Source organism: Mizuhopecten yessoensis, unplaced genomic scaffold (assembly GCF_002113885.1).
Source record: "Mizuhopecten yessoensis strain PY_sf001 unplaced genomic scaffold, ASM211388v2 scaffold10755, whole genome shotgun sequence".
Taxonomy (NCBI): domain Eukaryota; kingdom Metazoa; phylum Mollusca; class Bivalvia; order Pectinida; family Pectinidae; genus Mizuhopecten; species Mizuhopecten yessoensis.
Window position 1 is genome coordinate 334,000 of NW_018408705.1, and position 16,904 is coordinate 350,903.

The 16,904-nt window shown below is 36.4% G+C and overlaps 1 protein-coding gene across 2 annotated transcripts in view; it reads left to right on the forward strand.

The window, feature by feature from the left end:
• Positions 1-1,334: 1,334 nt before the first annotated feature.
• The window catches only part of LOC110462156 (acetylcholine receptor subunit alpha-like), a 44,126-nt gene continuing 28,556 nt past the window's right edge, over positions 1,335-16,904 (forward strand). For both annotated transcript variants that reach the window (XM_021515998.1, XM_021515997.1), the window contains exon 1: positions 1,335-1,809. In XM_021515998.1, coding sequence (XP_021371673.1) covers positions 1,615-1,809 — 195 coding nt within the window. In that variant the 5' untranslated portion in view covers positions 1,335-1,614. The remainder of the gene's footprint in view (positions 1,810-16,904) is intronic.

Below are 16,904 nucleotides of genomic sequence, written 5' to 3' on the forward strand. Positions count from 1 at the left end.
GTATTGTTTTGTCCTATATCTCTATAGATATTCTGTGTCATTCACAGTATTGTTTTGTCCTATATCTCTATAGATATTCTGTGACAGTCACAATATTGTTTTGTCCTATATCTCTATAGATATTTTGAGTCATTCACGGTATTGTTTGGTCCTATATCTCTACAGATATTCTGTGACAGTCACAATATTGTTTTGTCCTATATCCCTATAGATATTCTGTGTCATTCACGGTATTGTTTGGTCCTATATCTCTACAGATATTCTGTGACAGTCACAATATTGTGTTGTCCTATATCTCTATAGATATTCTGTGTCAGTCACGGTATTGTTTGGTCCTATATATTTGTATATAATCTGTGACAGTCACTGTATTTTTTTTAAAACGATACAGAAAACCCCGGTATGATCACAAAATATTTGACAAACACTGTCAGAGCCCGTTTTGTTGATCAAATAATTTTGTATACAGACAAATCCCATATGATAACAAGAAAGTGAAAAACAATGTGAAAGCCCGTATGTTCATCAAAACGCTAGCATACAGAAAAAAAACGTATGATCAAAAGATAATGACAAACAACGAAGCCTGTATGTTCAACAAAACGCTTCGTGTACAGAAAAACACGTATGATCACGAGAAAGTGACAACCACTGTCAAAGTCCGTATGTTCATCAAAACGCTACATAAGTATACATGTCGAAAACCTCATATGAAACACTGTCAGAGCCTCGTATGATCACCAGAAAATGACAAACAATGCAGATCAATTACGATCATCAAAGCGCGACTTATATAGAAAGTCTGTATACTCGCTAGAAAGTAGCATATACAGTAAAATCTGATGTGATCTCCAAAACGTTTTACGTATACAATGAGAAGCCACATGATCAGCAAGAAGTTTTACAGACACAGTTAAACCCCGTATGATCACCAGAAAGCCCAGTACACATGTACCACCACAGGATTATATACACCTGTTAGATCACCAGTTACGTATACAATAAAAACCCCTTACAGTCTTTAATCCGTTACATATCGACTCCATTGGACATGGCTAATGGGACTTGTCTTCTAATTCCCAAACCCATATCTTCTCACTCGTAAAATCAATAAAAAACGTGTTGATTTATTCCATTAGCGGACATTCATCTCGCCTTCACAGTCACCCTTTCGACGCGTCAAATGGCTGCGCACATACCACTCTGCGCCTTCGAGATATTTCTTTTGTAAATATCTTCTTATATTTTTCTATAAAGAAGAAAATTACTCCGTCGTAATATTTTCTGCTTCTCCTTTCCTTGTTTCTCCCTCCGCTGCCACCAGATGGCGCTGATCAATACATACAGAGCCATGCGTAGAGCGGTGAACTCTTGCATACTTTCGTAAATGGAGTATACATATTATCGGACTGTTGATTGTAACAGCCGGTAGCACGCGCGAGAGAGAGCGAGAGCCGCACAGCATACTTAGAAGCCTATCGCACAACAGAAGAAATCAATCTAATATGAATAGACAGGATACCTAATGTTCATCGAAACTTCTGACAAATGGCAACTTCTTGATTTGACTGGAAAGTGTATGTGAGCGAGATTGAACTATTAAGAGGGAGCAGTATGGTGTGGCTATACGTATCGGGGTGCTGTCTGTTGGCCTTTTTCGTGCCTACCTGGTGTAGTGACGATGCCAAAAGGCTATACCACGATCTACTGGTGGAAAGACACTATAACAAACTCATCAGACCGGTCAGTAACAGTTCGGACAAACTTGTGGTCAAGATGGGCATACGACTCTCCCAGCTGATAGACGTGGTAAGTATATCAGTATATGTGGGACGTGTGTAAGTAAGGGGTGCTGTTACATCACCCTCATGTGTTTACATTGGCGCTCAGGTGGGCTCCCACACGTGGTACTGATACTTGTTAACGATATCCATGTCTCAGCATGAGGCTTTAACTACACGTGTATTACACGTCTGTACAAACAAATAAAACCTATACTAGTTGGCTTTGTACACACTTGTAGGTGGAATTTAAATGTGTACATACCTACATGTGTGTTTCGCCACTTCTGTCAAAATAAAACACACACTTCATTATCACTATCGTAGTACTCCTGTACTGATGTCAACATTACTTGTAACGAGATGGCGCCACTGACAATAAACACTTACTACTTAGTTTGGTAATAGTTTATCCCACTTTCAATTTACCTATATAATATACAACGTAATACTAAATGCTTTCTCCAAACAGAAATTTCGTTGGGGCAAATACAAAATCGCATTTTCTGCTTAAACTGATTTTGGTTTGTCCTACTGGCAGTGGTTTTGTTTGTGTGTTTTAGTGTTGCTATATTGTATGTGGAGCTAGGCCAGTATCGAAGACCGAATCAGAAGGCGAGTGCACATGTTTATCGACTTACAGAGAGCTACATATACAAACCATGTGTTACTCATTTAAAAGTCAATTTGGCACTTAAACATAATAACCTAAATTACACAATGTTTTTTGTTTGTTTCAACAAGATATAATTACAAGTAAAACATGCCCTTCCAGTGACCTCTACTGGTGACTCCAAGTGTAGTTCCCGAAACAAATACTCCTAATTCCTTTCATCCTCAAACCCAATCATCTAATAGTATTATCCCTGGTCCAAGTGTTTCGAATGCCCTTAAGGACTCACACAACTAAATCGTTTACTCTATGTTATTACCAAACATTTGAGCTAATAACATTAATATTTGAAGTTCAAAACTAGTGCCAGCTGTCTAGATTCATAAATACATACCTTGCAAAGGCTACAAAATGACTGTTTTGGTAGGTTTAGTGGCATATGGGAGTGTCACAGCGCCAAGAAGTTGACAACCGGAAGTTTACAAGCAAAACATGTGACCCAAAACAGAAACGCCCCCAGGCATTTTGCCCCGGTGCAAATCCGCACACAGACATGGAAATATATCCAAAGTATATATTTTTCAAAAGTTAAATACCTGAACATTTCATTTATCTAAAGATCTGTCATCAGTTCCTTATTAAACCCCTTCAGTGGCCCAGTAATTAGCCGGAACTTTTTTCAGAGAGGAACTACAAGCACTTGGTGATTGGCTGATTTTACCTCAGTCACTTCAGTTTTTCCATAGAGAAGTGATATTTTGGTAAAGGCAATATATATGTAAGTTCAAGAAATTCGCTTATCTTATGAAAAAAACTAAGGTGAAGACGTTCGTGAAAATAAGGCTTGATCTACATAGAATTTTACTGAAAATATTAAACTTTACGTTTCACTACTTTTTTTGTATTGCTTTAATTATTTTAAATTCCGGTTGTTATTTTTTTTTAAACATTTTCAACATATTAAGATTTGAAGATTGTAGTGTTTAGATTAAAATGTCGACCATTATCAACACAGCACTAAATATTAATTATGAAATTGCTGTTCGGATTGTTCAGGGTTTTTTTCATCAATACTATATTATCTCTTTTGATTTTTGCATATGATAACATGTAAAAATATAAGTGAAAGAACTATATACATCCAACTTCCTTTTGTATTAGATTTTACAATTTGTTTTTTTTTTTATTTTCTTTAAATGTTTAAGGTCAATATAACTTGTAATTTAAACAAAGTGTTCGTTGGCATTTACATATTTGGTAGAATTATTATAAATAAACAATGATCTTCATGTGACTTTGACCATGCCTTTGACCTTTGCAAACATTTGATTTGACTAGCTATTGCCTGGTCGAATACCCGAAGTTCTTGTTGTTAAATGGTTGTTGGTATGAACATATGCAAACGTAAATACCAAAAAAACACCAATATTGAAGAAAAAATTTACACTCAAAATGTTTCTTATCAGATAATTCTTATTCCAGCTTTTTGTTATCTGAATTGAACACAACGGAAATTGAAACTATCATTACCAAGGTCGACAGATATGGTATATTGCATATTCATTTGAATTCACTTAGCTTACAACACACGAAAGTCAGTCATGAACACTTTTTGAACCTAGAACAAAAACTAAAGATAAAATTCTTTGAATGGATTTTCAACTTCAAAACAACAAATATAGGAATGAATTTTTCCGGGGCATCATTTAAAAAAATCATTATCTTAAAGGAAAAGGAATTTCAAGCATCACTTTGTTGAAAAATTCATTTACTTTCATTTTATCAAATCTTTATCGGAATTGCCTCTAAGCCTTGCTGTAGCTTTGTGGTATCTGTTAAGAATTTACCAATTATGTGATCGTCATGTAAAAACAATGGTTTCCAAGGCAACGCCATAGCGTCGGGTATCGTGCCAGCCGATGATAAAGATATCAGGTTTGAACACTGTTTCTGATTCGAATTCAATAATACGCTGGCATGGATACGACCGAATTAGGGCGATGATAAATCCAATACTTGTATCTAGTCCACCGTAAGAGATTGCGAATTCTTGAGGATACAATACTTCCGCAGTGGAGATTTTGAATTTTGTGTATCGTACAAGTACGGATACAGCCGTGCCAATATCTATATAGTTGGATTGGTTTGGTTTGGTTTAGTATTGTATAACGTCCTATCAACAGCTATGGTCATTTAAGGACGGCCTCTCCTGTGTGCAAGATGCACGCGTGTAGTGTATGCGTGTGTGTTTTGGGAGGCTGCGACAAGTTCGTGTTTGTCTCTTTGTGATAGCGCGGAACTAATGCCGACTTTATAGTGCTACCTCACTGAAACATACTGCCGAAGACTCCAACAGGCATCCCATCCGGTCACATTATACTGACAACGGGTGAACCAGTCGTTCCACTTCTAAATGGCTGAGCGTTAAGGATGTACTCTTCTGAGGTTTCAATCACGTTCAAGTCTCGTTTTGATCTGGTGTAATGGGATTTTGTAATATTTAACAAATTATGATCAAGTTTATTAGCAAACGCGCATCTGAAAAGTATGTCAAAAAACTAGATGCCTGTTGTTTGTAGAACTTATTTTAGAGGAATTTTTAAAAAAATACCATTTTGGCGGCCATTTTGAAAATGTGTATTTATGTGTATTTCTTGCGCTTCAAAAAAGGCCAAAATTTCACCTTTTTTGACACTAGATTGATCACTTAAATTGTCATTGTGTCGCCATTTTTAATTATAGCTGGTTCAATTTTGCTGTAGAACTTTATAATGTTCAATATGATAAAAATGATATGCAACAAACTGGAAAATTATACATTATTGGTGGTTTTTTTTATTTATTTAGTGTAACTGAAGCACTTTTGATTTTTGACTCCGAAAAAGGTAAAAAATAACACATGATAATGGGACAAAAAAGAAGCACACTGACCCCCCATTTTTGTAGATGTTTTAGCAAGAGAAGCACATTTTCATTTAATTCAGTTAATATTAAATAAAGTTTAATACCAGAACTTTTTATATCAAGCGTTTAATCTGCAAAAAAATGGATTTTCTACTATGCCATTAACTCCTTTTTCCAAATATCCATATAAGAAAAAAGGTTTAATACAGGACATTTTTGACTTCTCAGAGGTGTACATCCTTAAGCAGGAGAAGAATATACCATTTTTACAGACACTGGTATGTCTCGGCCAGGGGACAAATTCCAAAGCTTTCCTCAGAGGGGCGAACGCTCAATTTAAGGCCAAAAGTGAGGCTTTGTCAAGGGAGATATTAGGAAGAAGAAAGTTGTTAAGAAAGAAAAGAAAAGATAGGATCCCAAATTTATTCGCCTCTTACGATCATGCAATGGGGGCAGCAGGAACAATTCTTACGCCCTATATATAGTGTAGTCTTGGTTTTTGGTGCATAGCAGTTATGTTTGACGAGTGAAGTGAATATTTTAATGTTGAACCAACTAGTTAAATACTTCTATTTATCAAGAGACCAAGGATATTTTATAACGTTTCTCCACTCTAACGTTAACATGTTGAACAAAGAAATGCTGTCAGAGATATTGTGACGTCACAATGGATTATGTTCATTTGATGCTGTCCATGATAAAAGTGTGAAAATAACAAAAGTGTTCATAAAATTGTTGAAGAGACAAATACATGTACAAGGATAGCATCTTTAATTTTATCTTAAAACTAATATCATATCAGTAAAATTGTTATCAATTACTTTCAACACTTATACTGTGATGTATATTTTTATGGTCATATGTGAAAATCACCAATACAACGGTATGTACCTCAAAAGACAAGGTTGGGTTGACAGGCAATCTATAATTTTCATTTTTTAAATAAAGAGTACAAATAGGTTATTATGTATACAACATATGTGTACACATTGAGGCCTTAATAACATGCATCATGCAAAGGTTGTTGATGTGAAAAGGGGATTGTATTGTTGAATAGCCCATCGACAGTTCAGTTCAGTCCATTAGTATAGGCAAATAAGTGTCAATAGTAAACTCATTAACAAAGGCGACCATGAGTAATGTACCTGTACTAGTTTCAAAATAGCTTTTGTTCACCGTGGAATTAACGAGCAAGTCTTCTTTTTTTATTATCCCACGCTTTCACCGAAACGGGGGATATTAATTTAGGTTTGTCCGTCTGTCTGTCTGTTTGTCTGTCACGCTTCGTTTCCTTGCAATAACACAAATGTTAACCGATTTTTCTTCAGACCTGGTCACAGGGTCAAATGCCTTAAGGGGCTCGGCCACGTTCGATGACCACTTTCAGCGGACCCCATTTGGCAGAGTTATGGCCCCTTGAATAACGAAAAACTTCATTATCTGCCGCATTTCGTTTCCGTGCAATTACTACAACAAACGTTAACCGATTTTCTTCAAACTTGGTCACAGGGTTAAATGCTTTAAGGGCTCGGCCAAGTTCGATGACCACTTTTAGCGGACCCTATTTGGCAGAGTTATGGCCCCTTGATTAACGAAAAACGTCATTTCATTTGTATCTGCAGTTTCTGCTTACCGGTAATAACTCAAGCAAATAAAATTCCTCCAAACTTGATAACAATATTTATGTTCATCTGTCTTTACAACCATCTCGGGCACTCTTTGGTTTTCGTGTGATAATTACTGTAGATATTGTTCATATGTTTCAACCAAATTCCGTATGCACATCCGACTCATGCTAAGTTTGCCAACTGATATTTACGATATTCAATGAGGTACAGGGCTTTTATTTCTTCGAATTTCAAGCTATACATCATGTCTTAACAGCACGATACTCACATGTTTAAACCTAACCTCAATACTGTTAACCTGCAATATGTCCTGCAAGCGGGGGATAAAAACTCCAAGAATTTGCTTGTTTTACCATAGTCAGGCCGGAATTTATTTCGAAAGAGATACACTAAATATTCTTTATTTGGAAGTGTATGCAATATATTAGCAGAATGTATTTACAGTATTCATCTAACTTTCCTTAAGAACATTAATCAAATAAATTATTTCACGGATAAAAATACATGGAAATGAGTATTTGTACAGATTACATAATGGTTTGTAAAATTCCAATTATGTTGAACCAGGGAAAATACGTGTACATGTATATATACAAATTACATGTAGATGTAGTTTTTTCTGACTAATGCGTTTTGCCTTTATTTAGCCCTTTTTACAGATAAGTTTGACAACACTGGCACAGAAATGGCTGTCAACACTAACTACACGACCATAACAGGACGCGTTATCTCGGTTTTAAATTTTAAACGTTATACCAAGAACTGGTCCAGAGTTATATAGGTAATGTCGGTACATTTCCTCTACTGTATAGTACAGAGATCTTCAGACAGTGAATAGATTCCCTGTAACGACAGTGTATAGCCAATCATACAAAAATATATAACCCAGAGAAATGGGTATATTCCTACACGATATTTCAAAACAGAACTTCAAAACGCTATTGAACGACAAATCGACATCCATAAAATAATTGGATGTCGATTTTGTCGTTCCATAGCGTTTTGAAGAGAAAAAAAAAGAACATTTCAAATAAAATTGCATGTTTTTGAAGTGCTTGGTTTGTCTTGGTTTAATTGGTTAAGCATCTTATAAATAGCTGAGGTCATTTTAAGGCGTGTCTTTATTAATGTTAAAGTATAAAGTTTCATGAGGTTTTTAAAAAAAACTCGACTTTTTTATCGGTAGTAAGTACGAATATTACAAAGCATAAATGATTGAACGTATACTAATATAATTACTGTTCCATAATGATGGTTTGGGTTGGTTTTATTTTGTTTAACGTCCTAATAACAGCTATAGTCATCCAAGAACATGCATCCATGTCTGTTGTGTATGCGTGCATGTGTGTTGTGTATGCGTGCATGTGTGTTGTGTAGGCGTGCATGTGTTTTATGGATGCGTGTATGTGTGTTGCTAACTGACACGGACTTCCGGTGTGCATGGCGGTCGTGTTGATTATGTCTCCGACGGATTTTGAGTGATAACATTATTCTCTGGATTGGTGCACATATACAAGTAAGGTATTTACATTGCAAGATGACCATGTGGCCCTAGTATTCTCATTTTGTGGCATTTGCGTTGTTCTGATTGCATTTTGAGCGATTTTACCCTCGTCTGCCTTATTCGCCAGTAATACGTATATTATATATATACCCCATATCTACCTGGGTAGTGAGTAGGACAGCACCGAGTGACCATAGCCAAACTTTCGTCACGCTCTATTGACCAATGTTACCTTACCTGGAGATGTGCACGTGCCCGCTTGTGTCGGTGCTATTTTTAGCTCCGTGTACGACTTTGTGTTTATGTGTCGGGTGTCTACAGTAGGTGACAGCGGTCCGCTCTGTTCTACACCATGGCCCCCAAAAAAACTGTCCCCACCAAGCATCAATCTACATCTAGCATTGTTAGTGAGGCACATAAAGTAATATATGAAGGTGTTTCAGAGGATTCCACGGCTGTTATGAAGCACATGACTGAACTTTTTAATAGACTAGATACACGTCTTACCCACATTGAAAACCAAGTCATAAAGATTGATCAAGTCCAGAAGGATGTGACCTCGTTGACCTCTAAAGTCCATCAGTTAGATCATGAGGTGAAGAATATTGACGTTAAGTACAGGGAAATTCGCAATTCTGTGTCCAATGTTATCAGGCAGTCCAATGAAATGGAAAAGGGTGCCCAGGCCCTGAGTGATATGTATGACGATGTGAAGTCTTGTCTGGATCGAAACAACATTACTCTGGCCAATCTCAAAGCTGCTGATGACAAGAATGTAGTTGACACCACAAAAGTCATAGAAGAATTAACAGAGCTCCGTTCCGAGAGAACTAAGCTGAAGGATCTTGTCATAGACCTGCAATACAGGTCCATGAAGAACAACCTCATATTCCATGGACTACAAGGGGAAAATCCAGGGGAGGACACTGAGGCCAAACTGCGTGATTTCCTTTATTACGAGCTCGGGATTGACTCACACATAGATTTTGGGAATGTACATCGTTTTGGCAAGTTTGTGAACGGCAAGCATCGACCCATAGTGGCTAGATTTATTCACCACAAGGACCTAGAACTTGTTCGAGACAGTTCTTCGAAACTGAAGGGTTCTGGATTTTGGATCAACGAACAATTTCCAGCGGAAATCGAGGACAGACGTCGCAAGTTGTACCCTGTGCTTAAGCACTACAGAAGTGAAGGCTGTAGGGTTAAGTTGGTACGTGATCGGCTCTACGTTAATGGTAAGCTCTACCATGACGCCTCCTCGGAGGGCGTTACAGAGACAGTAGCTACATCTCGATCCACACAGAGAGAAGCTACCCAGCAGTCCTACCGTGATGCTTTGGACCGGACGCCGACTTCTGGTCAACGCCATTCCAAGCGTCAACGTCGATTCACAGCTACGCCTACGCACTCGCCTACATAGGGGTGTCGGGGGGCAACAATCAACGACAGTACCAAGTGTGACCGGGCGAAACATGTGTCTGATACCGATATCAGAATTATTTCCTGGAACGTAAATGGTGGAATAGAAAAAAAACTTAAAGTTACTGAATTCCGCAATGTTATACTTAACTATGATATTATTTTTTTATCCGAGTGCTGGATTCCAAAAGACTTTGAGGTAGACCTTGAGGACTTTCACGCAGTTGTTGTACCAAGGAAATTAACACGCTGTACACAAGGTGGTGGATTGGTGTTACTAATACGTAATACTATTTTTAAATTTGTAAATGTAGGTAATGTTTTGTTTGATACAATTATACCGGTTACTCTTGACCAGGATTTGACCAGTTGTACTGACAACCTAATACTGTTATTTACATATATTCCACCTAGTTCATCTCGTTTTTATGAACAATATGATTGTGATATTTTTTCAATTCTAGAAAACGTTATAAGTGAATATTCTGAATCCAGAAATGTAATGGTTATAGGTGATTTAAACAGTCGTACCCGTAATACAGATGATTTTATTTCATTCGACAATTTATATGGCGGTATACAGTCTCATATTGAATCCATTTTTAACTACTTAAGTGACACTGATGAAGAAAGGCTTCTGCCGATCAGAACAAACCCTGATCCAGGAGTCAACGAATTTGGTACAAGATTATTAAACCTATGTAAATCCTCGGGTCTAAGAATTTTAAATGGTAGAGACCTAGCCAATCTATCTAGTGATTTTACTTTCTGTGGTGCAAATGGAATGAGTGTTATTGATTATGTATTAATGCCATTTAGTATGTTTTCTGTTGTTAAAAAATTCATGGTTTGCGAATTTGTTGAATTTTCCGACCATGCTCCATTGCACATTGAAATACACTGTAATTTAGGAGGTGATGATGATGATGATGATGATGATGATGATGATGATGATGAGTATGATGATGACAATTCTAATGATAGACCTGTGTATAAATGGAAGGAGGAGTACCAACATCAATTTATCGAATCTGTAAGAGTTAATTTAGACTTAATAAAGAAATCAGTTTTAATCAATGATGAATTAAATCAATATTCTATTGATACCTGTGTAAGTAATTTTACTGATGTTTTACTAGGGACTATGAAACCATTTTTTCTAAGAAAACCGCCCAAAAATAACACTGATAAGCCCCCTGTTAAAGTTGACACCCACACCTTTTCTAGTTCCGAAGATAAGCCCTGGTTTAATGATCGTGTTAGAGCTCTACGTAAACAATATTTAGTTGCTTTAAAGAATTTCAACATTAACAAATGTTACTGGACACACACTCTTCTTATCCGTAAGAAAAAAGAGTACAAAATCCTGGAAAGTAAGTTTAAGAGGCAATATTTGAGCGCAGAAGGTGATATGTTGGAGTATATGAGAAAACATAACCCCGGGTCTTTTTATAAGAAATTTGGTAAGAAGAAAGCTAAAACACCAATGTGTAATGGTAATCAACTGTTCAATCATTTCAAAAACCTGTCTTCTGTACAACAAAATAATGATCCAGTCCATCATGACGATTTTATTCTTACTGATTATGACACTGTTTTTGAGGAATTAGATGCTCCTATTTCGTTACAAGAAGTAAAAAATGCTATTCGGAAATTGAAATGTGGTAAATCACATGGACCTGATGGTTTGTTAAATGAATGTTTAAAAGCTGGCGTGGAATTACTTCTTCCAACTTTATCTACGTTGTTTAATTCTATACTAGAATCTGGTTATTTTCCTTCTAATTGGTCGTCAGCCATAATTATTCCTGTCCATAAGAAAGGTGTTTTAAATGACCCTAATAACTTTAGAGGTATCAGTTTAATTAGTTGTCTTTGTAAACTTTTTACCTCTGTACTAAATAAACGTATTTTAGATGTGTGTACAAAATATGACCTTATTACTGATGCGCAATTCGGATTTCGTCCAGAACTTAGTACGATTGATGCAATTTTCGCATTACATTCTATTATAACGAAAACTTTATCTTCAAAGAAACGTTTGTACTGTTGCTTTGTGGACTTTCGCAAAGCGTTTGATTTTGTTGATAGATTAAGCTTATGGCGTAAGCTGACTAAGCTTGGTATTCGTGGGAAAATGTTATCCGTCATTAAATCATTTTACAAATCAGTTAAATCTTGTGTATCAACTAACGGTAAATGTTCTAATTATTTTGAGTGCAGTGTTGGATTAATGCAAGGGGAAATATTATCGCCTTTATTGTTCTCAGTTTTTGTTAATGATTTTGAAACCTCATTTATTGAAAATGGTGCAACGGACTATGACTTTGGTGAATTAAGTTTGTTTTTGTTAATGTATGCAGATGACTTAGTATTGTTTTCCGAAACTATTGAAGGTTTACAGAGTCTTTTAGATAATCTGAATGTGTATTCTACTAAATGGAAATTAACAGTTAACACTGAGAAAACCAAAGTAGTTGTATTTAGAAACGGTGGTAGTATACGAGATAGAGAAAGATGGATGTATAATGGTTTGGAGGTGGAAGTTGTAGATGTTTTCAGCTACCTAGGAGTAAAACTGAAATTCAATAATAAATTTAATCATATACAGAAACAGTTATCTGACCAAGGAAGAAAGGCCATGTATGCTCTTTTTTCAAGCTCTTCTAACTTGAGCCTAAACTGTACAACGTTATTGCATTTATTTGATACGTATGTTTGTAGTATATTGCATTACGCATGTGAAGTATGGGGATCTACAAAAGGTACGGATATTGAGAGGTTACACCTACACTTTTGTAAGAAGATTTTAAAAGTTAAGAAGTCGACTTGCAACGCAATGGTTTATTTTGAATTAGGTCGACATCCTTTGGAAAATATAAGAAAATTCAGAATGATAAAATATTGGTTAAAACTAATGGATTCGAAAAATTGTATTTTGCAAACTGCGTATTCCTTTTTAAGTAGTAGCAATACAGGCAATTGCTTTAACTGGGTTAAGTATGTCAAACATTGTCTTTTTTCTCTCGGATTCGCAGATGTATGGACAAATTATTATTCATATAACCATAAAAGTATTTTGTACATGATAAAGCAAAGAATATTTGATCAAAGTCAACAATATCTGAGAGGGCTATTAGAAACCTCACCTAAATGTATTTTATATAAGCACTTAGCAAATCACCATACTCTTCAATACTATTTGACAAAGTATATTCCAATGAAATACCGGATCTGTTTATCTAAACTTCGTCTTTCTGCACATAATTTAGCTATTGAGACTGGTAGATACAATAACATAACGAGAGAACAAAGACACTGTATGAGCTGCATTTCAGATATTGAAGACGAATATCATTTTATTTTAATATGTAACAATTTTCATATTCTGAGAGTAAAATACATAAAACCATATTACTGGCGAAATCCTTCAATGTTTAAACTTGTACAGTTACTAAGTGCTGATAATATCAGCGTTATTCGTAAACTTGCTAGATACATTTTTGAGGCAAATAAGGCACGAGTGACGTAAACATGCACATCAATATAATTTATATAAATGTCTATTTATGTATTATTGACATTTGTATCGTTACGGATTACATGTTGTTGTAGTTAATGTCAGATGTTAATGATGCTGATGATGATGATGATGATGATGATGATGAAGAGGATGGTGATGATGATGATGATGATGATGATGATGATGATGTGAGAGCGTTAATGATTGTTGAATGCACAATAATGATGTGGGAGTGATAATGAGTGTTGATTGCACAATACATATACGTAATTTGTAATTTATTGTAAAGTATAGTTATCCAATAAGTTGTCAAATAAAAGTTGAATTGTGTATGTGTGTGTGTGTGTGTGTGTGTGTGTGTGTGTGTGTGTATGTGTGTGTGTATCATATTGTATGTTGTCTCTGTATTGTTTTGTATATATGTTATGACTGATAAGTCAACCGACTTAAAGTAATAAAGAACTTGAAGTGTAGGCGTGCATGTGTGTTTTGTATGCGTGCATGTGTGTTTTGTATGCGTACATGTGTGTTGTGTATGCGTGCATGTGTGTTGTGTATGCGTGCATGTATGTTGTGTATATATGCGTGCATGAGTGTTGTGTATGCGTGCATGTGTGTTTCGAAGCAGTGAATTTATATAGTTACATCCTTGCGATTACGCGAACCTGATGCCCAATTTAGAGGGTTACCTCACTGAAATAACATGCCGAAGGCACAAGGTATAGCATCCCACCTGGTCAAATTATACTGACAACGGTAAAATCAGTTGTTGGGATTATCCGTTATGCTGAACGTTTAGCAATTAACAGGGAATAACAACTACCATGTTAAGGACTTTGATAGGTCCCGGCCTGGGGACAGAGTACACTGCCTTCCTCACTTGCCCACCTGTTCAATACTGAGGCCAGAAATGAGATATTGTCAAGGGAGGATCAAGGAACTAAATATATTTTAAAAAGGAAGTGTTTTTTTTTTTAATTTCACAAATGTTGCAATGGGTACAGGTTTATTTTGAAAGCACATCTTATATTCTACTGGGGGTTCCCATAACAGTGCATCTTACAACATGTAAGTGGTAAATGTAGTATAAGGTAAACAGGATTAACTTTGGGGAGATATTTTTTCGGAGGTAATGCTATCGCATTACTCTGAATTACTGTCAATTGACGTACGTGTATTGCAACTTCAATATCCCTTGGTGACGGTATGTTTATAAAACTTTATCCCTTACTTGTAGCATACAGTGATGATAGTTAATCAGATGCCATCTCCTTACAGTAGTGCATTATTCTAAACAATTATTGACCTTTGCGACGGTGAATATGATGTCATATCAGGTGCATATCACATCTTAACCATGCTTGAAAGCATATATGGAAACTCCCCGGAACCTGTCGTAGCGCATGCGCAGTTAGAACGGAACGCGATCTGTCAGACGACAAAAGAGGATGGCCGCTGCTTCGCCTCTGTTGCATCTAAAAATTCCAAAAACTACTTGCAGAACAAGATGTTTTTTAACACAAAAAGGCCATCGAACACGCAGTGTGTGTCCTCCATGCTTAGCTTAAGAAAAAGAACCTTGGCGATGTCTTCGAAAGCTACGATACCGAACTGTTGGATTTAACCCTGGCTAAATTCTACACAAAGGCTCGTTCCAGCAAAGGTTAACTATACAATGTGTTTATTGTTGAAGCAAATAATAAAACAGTTATGGGATTTTCTGCTGGTACATATGATGTGATATGATCTTTTCAGTTTCATATCACATCATATTCACCAGCACAAAAGTCCATAATTGTGTAATAACAACAAGTCCACCAATCGTTTTATTATATGCGTCGACAATAAATTGGAAAAAAAAGAAACACGAGCTTCTAAATTAGATGGTTACTGTCATGTTGTATTGCAGGCTTCATTGTACTGTTTGTTTAAACAATACAATGAAGCTGGCAAACACACAATATTTTAGATTTCAATATTTTCCAATATTTTTTTCAGTGTAGGGAATGCTCCAATCTGAATAAGTACAACTGTTCATTATCACGTACCGTTAATAGCCGTAGGTATTTTTATTAACATCTCATTTTAATGAGATTGGGAATGCTCATATTTAGAGTCAACATTTACAGGAAAATCGATTTACATGAGGTTTTGATAACTGGTCACGTGTTTCGAATCTGCTCCCTTTGGTGGAAGATTCCCCTTACACATCCCCTAGGGTATGAACGAATCCATTAATCCTCATCAACAATTTAACCTGATCGAAACTTCTCTGTCCGCGTTTTGACAAGCTACACGTACATGCACTGCTATAGTTGCTGTCGTAATTTCATGAAAACAATCTATATGACGTCACGTCAGCAAGTAATGCGACGTCACCAAAAGCAGACCCTGGGAGTAAAGTCGTAGCATTTGGTGGATCAAATCCTGTATTTCAGGTTAGAGAAAATATGCATTTACCATCAACAGACAAAAACATAGCAACTCTGGGGGTAAAATTCCTGAATGTTTAGGCTGAGGCGTGTAACCATGGGTTCGACATTTAAGATTTTGCCCTGAGGTTGAGGTCTGTCTATCTTACCCCAAAAGTAAAGAAGGGTTTTATGGGATTACTGGACAGTTACTGGCTTTATATTGCCATCACGGCTATAAAACAGAGCCAGATGCCTTAGAGTCCGACAGAATTAACCACATTTACTTGAATTTGATGTTGGTTATCTGTGATATGGTATTTCAAAAGGGAAGTCCTAATTAAAGTCAAATGATTGTACATGCATTTGGAAGCGTTGGCTATTTATTATGTTTTGATTACATTGATTTGGTAATTGAGGTGCTGATACTGTCATTTCAATTAAACGGTAAGAGGTCAGGCTTTCCCCGCCAGTAAACAAAGCAAATAAAAGTCAGCTTTAAATTCATTCGCTTAGTGCATTATATATGGGGAAAGGTCTGTCATAAGTCATCAGACATAAATTATGGAGAAGTAAACAAACAAATGTAATAAATTTCCTCAGTTAACTTTGATTTTTACCGCAGTTGATGAATGTGTTTTTAAGCTCACGAGGTCCACAGGACGGTAAACATAGGTCGTTGCGCTGCGATCGTTCAATTTAAAACGCTACTAGTCTTGAACGGCTCAGTGGACTTCGACTTAAATCCTTCCCCTCTTTCTATACGAATTAAGGGATGTAACCAAATTTTGTGCACAGCATCCTTGGGGAAAGGGGACTTAGTTTGTATAACGGTTGGTTGGTTCCCCTTTTGAAGCAGAGGGACGTAGTCCAATAAGGGAATCCAGAAGTACAGGTAAATCTTTCAAAATCCTCCTTCCCCTGTAGTGATTGAGTGAATTTAAACCAGATTAGATCATCCTTGGACGAATGGGACTAAATGTTTTATAAACGTAGAATGTGTCCAATCCCTCATCCCTCCAACCCTACCCACACACTGAAGGCAGAGAGGCGGGGGCAAATAGGGGAAACATAATAAAATCTTTTAATCCTTCTCCTTCCATAAAAATGAAGGTTTT